The sequence below is a fragment of the Oncorhynchus gorbuscha genome, linkage group LG11 (genome assembly GCF_021184085.1).
Source record: "Oncorhynchus gorbuscha isolate QuinsamMale2020 ecotype Even-year linkage group LG11, OgorEven_v1.0, whole genome shotgun sequence".
Classification (NCBI taxonomy): Eukaryota; Metazoa; Chordata; class Actinopteri; order Salmoniformes; family Salmonidae; genus Oncorhynchus; species Oncorhynchus gorbuscha.
In genome coordinates this window covers 64,310,231-64,318,282 of record NC_060183.1, presented here as the reverse complement: position 1 = coordinate 64,318,282, position 8,052 = coordinate 64,310,231, and the positions used below count along the sequence as shown (strand labels likewise).

At 46.2% G+C, this 8,052-nt stretch overlaps 1 protein-coding gene across 1 annotated transcript; it reads left to right on the top strand.

Moving 5' to 3' along the window:
* The first annotated feature begins 4,535 nt into the window (after nucleotides 1–4,535).
* On the top strand, nucleotides 4,536–6,967 carry LOC124047917 (astacin-like metalloprotease toxin 5). Its single transcript, XM_046368262.1, has 6 exons — nucleotides 4,536–4,737; nucleotides 4,828–4,942; nucleotides 5,095–5,267; nucleotides 6,111–6,192; nucleotides 6,467–6,587; nucleotides 6,697–6,967. Exons 1-5 carry the CDS (start codon nucleotides 4,551–4,553, stop codon nucleotides 6,558–6,560), a joined length of 651 nt encoding a protein of 216 aa, XP_046224218.1. The 5' UTR covers nucleotides 4,536–4,550; the 3' UTR covers nucleotides 6,561–6,587; nucleotides 6,697–6,967.
* The last annotated feature ends 1,085 nt before the right edge of the window (nucleotides 6,968–8,052 follow it).

Below are 8,052 nucleotides of genomic sequence, written 5' to 3'. Positions count from 1 at the left end.
CCGGGAGAGAATCTCATCCTTAACCTCAGCGTGGAGTCCCTCCAGAAAACGAGCGAGCAACGTCGGCTCGTTCCAGTCACTGGAGGCAGCAAGAGTGCGAAACTCTATAGAGTAATCCGTTATGGATCGATCACCTTGACATAGGGAAGCCAGGGCCCTGGAAGCCTCCTTCCCAAAAACTGAACGATCAAAAACCCGTATCATCTCCTCTTTAAAGTTCTGATACTCGTTAGTACACTCAGCCCTTGCCTCCCAGATTGCCGTGCCCCACTCACGAGCCCGTCCAGTAAGGAGAGATATGACGTAGGCGATACGAGCTCTACCCCTTGAGTATGTGTTGGGCTGGAGAGAGAACACAATATCACACTGGGTGAGAAACGAGCGGCATTCAGTGGGCTGCCCAGAGTAACACGGTGGGTTATTAATTCTGGGTTCCGGAGACTCGGAAGCCCGGGAAGTAGCTGGTGGATCGAGACGGAGATTGTGAAACAGTCTAGAGAGGTCGGAGACCTGAGCGGCCAGGGTCTCAACGGCATGCCGAGCAGCAGACAATTCCTGCTCGTGTCTGCCGAGCATTGCTCCCTGGATCTCGACGGCAGAGTTGCGAGGATCCGTAGTCGCTGGGTCCATTCTTGGTCGGATCCTTCTGTTAAGCAGGTGAGTGAGGACCCAAAAGCGACTTAACAGAAACAGAGTTTATTCAAGTCCAAACAGAAAATAACAAATCCTGAATCCTTAACAGGAAATGTCCAAACGGGACTAACAGAAATCCTCTAGTTTGTAGAGGGAAATAACAGGATAAGCGGCCACAGACTGCAGGTCGCCGGGTAAGCGCAGGCCGTAGCTGACAGAGACACCTGCTCACACGCATCATCTGATGAAGGCAAAAACACGACAGGACGGAACAAGAACACAGCACAGCAAACAAGGATCCGACAAGGACAGAAGCAGAAACAGAGAGAGAAATAGAGACTTAATCAGAGGGCAAAATAGGGGACAGGTGTGAAAGAGTAAACGAGGTCGTTAGGAGAATGAGGAACAGCTGGGAGCAGGAACGGAACGATAGAGAGAGAGAGGGATAGAGAGAGGGATAGAGAGAGGGAAAGAAACCTAATAAGAACAGCAGGGGGAAACGAATAGAAGAGAAAACACAGGGACAAGACATGACAATATATGACAATACATGACAGGAGATCCCTCAGGAGACCATCCGCCACCTCATCAGGAGCATGCCCAGGCGTTGTAGGGTGGTCATACAGGCACGTGGAGGCCACACACACACTACTGAGCCTCAATTTGATGTGTTTTAAGGACATTACATCAAAGTTGGATCAGCCTGTAGTGTGGTTTTCCACTTTAATTTTGAGTGTGACTCCAAATCCAGAATTCCATGGGTTGATAAATTTGATTTCCATTGATAATTTTTGTGTGATTTTGTTGTCAGCACATTCAACTATGTAAAGAAAAAAGTATTTAGTAAGAATATTTCATTCCTTCAGATCTAGGAAGTGTTATTTTAGTGTTCCCTTGATATGTATATGTATACATAATTTAGTCATTATCCATAAAAACCCCTTAACATATCCACCCTATGACTAAATGTTATACATCCAATCACACCTCAATTTGTATTAGAATATTAAAAAGCACACATGTATTTTTATTAGAAAAATTTATTGTTATCCAAATACAACCTAATAGAAACCAATATATGCATTTACACTGGCTGCTCTAGGCCTACATCAGAATCATAACTCTTCTGGTCGCAGTGGTGGGTAGTATATGGGGCTTTGGTGACAAACCGGATGGCACTGTGATAGACTGCATCCAATTTGTTGAGTAGAGTGTTGGAGGGTATTTTAAAGATGACATCGCCGAAGTCGAGGATCGGAAGGATGGTCAGTTTTACGAGGGTATGTTTGGCAGCATGAGTAAAGGACGCTGTGTTGCGATATCGGAAGCCGATTCTCAATTTAATTTTGGATTGGAGATGCTTAATGTGAGTCTGGAAGGAGAGTTTACAGTCTAACCAGACACCTAGGTATTTGTAGTTGTCCACGTATTCTAAGTCAGAGCCGTCCAGAGCAGTGATGCTGTACGGGCGGGCAGGTTCCGGGCAGTGACCGATTGAATAGCATGCATTTAGTTTTACTTGCATTTGAGAGCAGTTGGAGGCCACGGAAGGAGAGTTGTATGGCTTTGAAGCTCATCTGGAGGTTAGTTAACACAGTGTCTAAATAAGGGCCAGAAGTATACAGAATGGTGTCGTCTGCGTAGAGGTGGATCAGAGAATCACCAGCAGCAAGAGCGACATCATTGATGTATACAGAGAAGAGAGTCGGCCCGAGAATTGAACCCTGTGGCACCCCCATAGAGACAGGCCCTCCGATTTGACGCACTGAACTCTATCAGAGAAGTAGTTGGTGAACCAGGCGAGCCAATCATTTGAGAAACCAAGGCTGTCGAGTCTGCCAATAAGAATGTGGTGATTGACAGAGTCGAAAGCCTTGGCCAGGTCGATGAATACGGCTGCACAGTAATGTCTCTTATCGATGGCGGTTATGATATAATTTAGGACCTTGAACGTGGTTATGGTGCACCCATGACCAGCTCTGAAACCAGATTGCATAGCAGAGAAGGTACGGTGGGATTCGAAATGGTCGGTAATCTGTTTGGCTTTCGAAGACAGGGTAGGATAGATATAGGTCTGCAGCAGTTTGGGTCTAGAGTGCCACCCCCTTTGAAGAGGGGGATGACCCCGGCAGCATTCCAGTCTTTGGGAATCTCAGACGATACGAAAGAGAGGTTTAACAGGCTAGTAATAGAGGTTGCAGCTTTTTTCAGAACATCAGCTATCTGGATTTGGGTGAAGGAGGGGTTGCTGTGGAGGGTGCCGGGCAATTGACCGGGGTAGAGGTAGCCAGGTGGAAAGCATGGCCAGCCGTAGAGAAATGCTTATTGAAATTCTCAATTATAGTGGATTTATTGGTGGTAACAGTGTTTCCTAGCCTCAGAGCAGTGGGCAGCTGGGAGGAGGTGCTCTTATTCTCCATGGACTTTACAGTGTCCCAGATCTGAGTGCACCCTGTCAGTCCATAAATACATTTTTGAGGCAGAGTACGACCCTGCCTCACACAGGAAGCGGCGCAGGTCCTCATCCAGGCACTTGTCATCTCCCGTCTGGATTACTGCAACTCGCTGTTGGCTGGGCTCCCTGCCTGTGCCATTAAACCCCTTCAACTCATCCAGAACGCCGCAGCCCGTCTGGTGTTCAACCTTCCCAAGTTCTCTCACGTCACCCCGCTCCTCCGCTCTCTCCACTGGCTTCCAGTTGAAGCTCGCATCCGCTACAAGACCATGGTGCTTGCCTACGGAGCTGTGAGGGGAACGGCACCTCAGTACCTCCAGGCTCTGATCAGGCCCTACACCCAAACAAGGGCACTGCGTTCATCCACCTCTGGCCTGCTCGCCTCCCTACCACTGAGGAAGTACAGCTCCCGCTCAGCCCAGTCAAAACTGTTCGCTGCCCTGTCCCCCAATGGTGGAACAAACTCCCTCAGACAGACGGAGTCAATCACCACCTTCCGGAGACACCTGAAACCCCACCTCTTTAAGGAATACCTAGGATAGGATAAGTAATCCCTCTCACCCCACCCCCCCTAAGTTTTAGATGCACTATTGTTAAGTGACTGTCCCACTGGATGTCATAAAGTGAATGCACCAATTTGTAAGTCGCTCTGTATTAATACACCATCCAAAGTGTAATGAATAACTTCACCATGCTCGAAGGGAAATTCAGTGTCTGCTTTTTTTATACCCATCTGCCAATAGGTGCCTTTTGTGAGTTATTTGAAAACCTCCCTGGTCGTTGCAGTTGAGTCTGTTTGAAATTCACTGCTTGTCTGAGACATGTGTGGGGTACAGAGATGAGGTAGTCATTCAAAATTCATGTTAAACTCTATTGCACAGTGAGTCGTGCAAATAATAGGTTTATTGTGTGTCTGCCAGTGACGACAATCTCAATGGCAACGCCCACTAGTTATTATTATTTTTTGGGTGAAGATCTTAAAATATAGTTTACAAAACATTAGGAACACCTAGTATTGAGTTGCACCCCCCTTTACCCTCAGAAAAGCCTCAATTCGTCGGGGCATGGACTCTATGAGATGTCGAGCGTTCCACAGGAATGCTGGCCCCATGATTTCCCCAATGCTTCCCACCGTTGTGCCCAGTTGCCTGGTAGTGGATCTCTAATCCAAAATGGCTCGTTCTCATCCCACAGATGCTTAATTGGATTGAGATCTGGCGACTGGGCAGGCCACTGCACTAAGATGAATTCACTTTCATGTTTGTGGAACCAATCCTGGCCTTGTGGCATGGGGCATTATCCTGCTGAAAAAAATCCCTTCACAGATGGATACACCTGGTTTTCAATTATGTTCAGATATCCTGTGGCGTTCAAACGTTGCTCTACTTTTTTCATGTGTGCCGTGAACGCGTCACACTGCCTCTCACCAGCCTGCAATGTTGCCTCACGGCATGATGGATGCATGTGGTTTTCTCTATACCCTAGTCCTCCCATCAGCGTGAAATTGCAAAAAACGGGATTCATCAGACCAGATGACAGATTTAAGACTAGGTGTTTTGTTCTACAGGAAGACCGATTAGCTGTGAAGTCCCTTTGGCCGGAGAATGAAGGCGTCACTTCTATCCCCTACAAGATCAACGGTGATCTGGGTGAGTGTCGAATACAGTAGGAGAGATGAGCACTAACACTAGATTTCTAATACAGTGAGAATGATATGCATTGTCTCTGATCCCCCACAGTGGACAGAAAGGAAACTATGCTAGCAGCGTTCAAGATGATTTCAGACCAGACGTGTATCCTCTTCCACGAATACACCAATGAGATTAACTACATAGAGTTCATCTCTGGGACAGGGTGAGTCCAAAATGGTCACATTAACACACTCTCCTTCCCAGCAGTTTACAGTTAACTCACAAACGCTCCTTCATTTTCCTTTATTTTTCTCTCTTCCTGTCATATCCACTCTTTCTCCCGCCCTTCTCTCACCTTTCTTCCCTTAACTCTAGCTGTGCGTCGTATGTAGGTTTTCAGGGCGGGGCCCAGCCTCTGTACTTCGGTAGAGCCTGTAACGTGGGGAACCTGTGTCATGAGCTGATGCATGCCCTGGGCCTGCACCACGAGCACACACGGCCAGACCGTGACCAATACATCACCATACAGTGGGACAACGTGGTCTCAGGTAACTCACACCAACACATGCTAAACCACCTCACGGGCATTGTATGTGGACCAGGGGCAGGGCTGGTCAATTTGTCCCCTGAAGAGCTGCAGTGTGCATGTACTAGCACACCTTGTTGAGCTTTTTGTAGTCTGGAGTGAAGACCGTATAGAATAACTATTGACATTAGGTACTGCTAAAGCAGCAGCTGCTCTTCCTGGGGTCCAGACACCATGAAACCCTACATAACAAAAATAGACAGTACACCACAAGGACAGAACAACAGGCGTTCATATATTTATGCCTAAATGTTCCATTTATCATGTACTCATTACTGCAGCCATTAATTTCCCCATACATTGCAACCCTGTTCTCTACTGCTAAAATTGCTTTGTCTAAGCAGGTCCTAATATCATAGTAACCTTGAATCCTGATATCCTAATCTCACAGCACCAGCTCTGTAACCATCAGTCTTCTTCAGTTTGAAACCAATACTATGTATTTCATAGACTAATTTCCAATTATGTGGAATATAACTGAATTCGTTAACTCCTGCGAATTTCCCCTGGTGTGAACGCAGCAACCTTGTTCGCTAAATTCCCCTTACATGAATAGCACCACATTGTCATCTACAGTTGCCACCCGCAATGGGTATCCTGGGATAACATGTAAGCTCTTGAACATGAAGGCCACCCGCTATGGGTTTCCTTAGGTAAGATGCAATAGTCATGCCTTGAATCGTGTAGAGGTTCAACTTAATGGTTTCCATCTCAACAACTTGTCTAGATTTCTACTTTCATTCCCCTATATCACAATCACACCCAGCAGTGTCCACCAGTCACGTCTGCCTCTTTTAACTTCCAGGAAAAGAAGATAACTTTAAGGTGAAGAAAGGAGACACTCAGGATCTGCCCTATGACTACGACTCCATAATGCACTACGGAACGTCAGTCACACTCCTCTCCTCCTTATTCCCAATGAAGTCTCAATTTTCCTCGCCTTGTTTTTAAACTGCTAGCAATAAGTAAAGATGAGTTGTACAGTATCCAGCTCCAGTAACCTTTCTCTGTGTCCCAAATGTCTCCCTATTTAAGTCACTACTTTTGACCTGGGCTCTGGTCAAACTAGGTGCACCATATTGGGAATAGGGTGACATTGTGATGCAGTCCTTGTTAAAGTAGCATTTCCTCAAATCCCCATTGTTGGGTTTCTCCTGGCAGTTATTACTTCTCATCAAACCGGAACCCCACTATTGACTCCAAGAAGAGTGGAGTCCAGATTGGACAGAGAAATCACCTGAGCCCCTGGACATAGCACGCCTTAACAAACTCTATCAATGTGGTAAAGACGTGTGCACACAGACAGGAAAAATATCAGAATTGGGCTGCCTTTGTAAATGTAGTTATTATCACACTGTATTCTAACCATGTTCCTGTCCTGTCTTTCCCAGAATAACAATGCACAGTTTAGCATTTATTACACCATCGAAGAAGATTCCAACACCACTGCTGCCGACTGATTCCAACACACATGGCACTGACATCCTAACTTCTCTTCACAACAATGAATAAGTTGGACAAGTCCCTTAAAGCTTTCTGATGTATTATACGTGTGCCTGGCTGCAGGCAGTGGTTTTATTTCTCCTGTGTACTCTTGCTGCCTTGAATTAGGCCTATACCACTGCACTTGTCTTGGAAATAAATCAAATGACCTAGACTGAAAAGAATCCACTGTGTGATGTTGCTTGCAGTGTTCTATTTCATTCTAGAATGGACCTTCTCAGCTATGCTCATCATACGTCCCAGGGTGGGATCAGAGAGGAAGTAGATGTAGTGTACCAGGAGAGACTTAAATTAATGGTTGTTTATACCTTGAACTTGGCCAACTAGCTAGGCAACAAATTATTTAAACGATGACGCTGTAACTCAGGACTTACACAGCAGGGCTCATAGATTCACCAAAATTTGAATGTTGCCCTCTAGGAGGGTGTAGTACGAAACCGTTTTGAGGAGTTGGCGAGGTAACTTTGGTGAGCTCAACTCCGGATAACCGGTAGCATGAAAGTGGCTCACCTTTTAGCAAGGAATACTAAACATATTTGTTTTTTTAACTAGGCAAGTGAGTTAAGAATAAATTCTTATTTACAATGGTGGCCAAACCTGGATGACCCTGGGCCAATTGTGAGCCGCCCTATGGGACTCCCAATCACGGCCGACTGTGATGCAGCCTGGATTCAAACCAGGGACTGTGGTGACGCCTCTTGCACGGAGATGCAGTGCTTTAGACCTCTGCGCCACTCGGGAGGCCAATATAAACGTAACTTAATCCATATAAGGAAGTCAGTCAATTGAAATGAATTCATTAGTCCCTAATCTATGGATTTCGCATGACAGTGCAAGGGTGCAGCCATGGGGTGGGCCTTGGAGGGCTCTTGCAGCCAGGCCCGGGCCAATCAGAATGAGTTCGTCCCCACAAAAGGGGCAATATTAGATGGAAATAGTAGCCAGCGGGGTTACAACTTCTCTAAAATGATGTTTGAGGCAGCTTATGGTAAAGAAATGAACATTCAATTCTCTAGCAACTGCTCTGGTGGGCCTTCCTGCAGTCAGCATGACAATTGCACACTCCCTCAACTTGAGACATCTGTGCCTTTTAGTGGCTTTTTATTGTCCCCAGCATAAGGTGCACCTGTATAATGACCATGCTATTTCAGTTTCTTGATATGCCACACCTGTCAGGTGGAAGGATTATCTTGGCAAAGGAGAAATCCTCACACTAACAGCAATGTAAACAAATGTGTGCACAA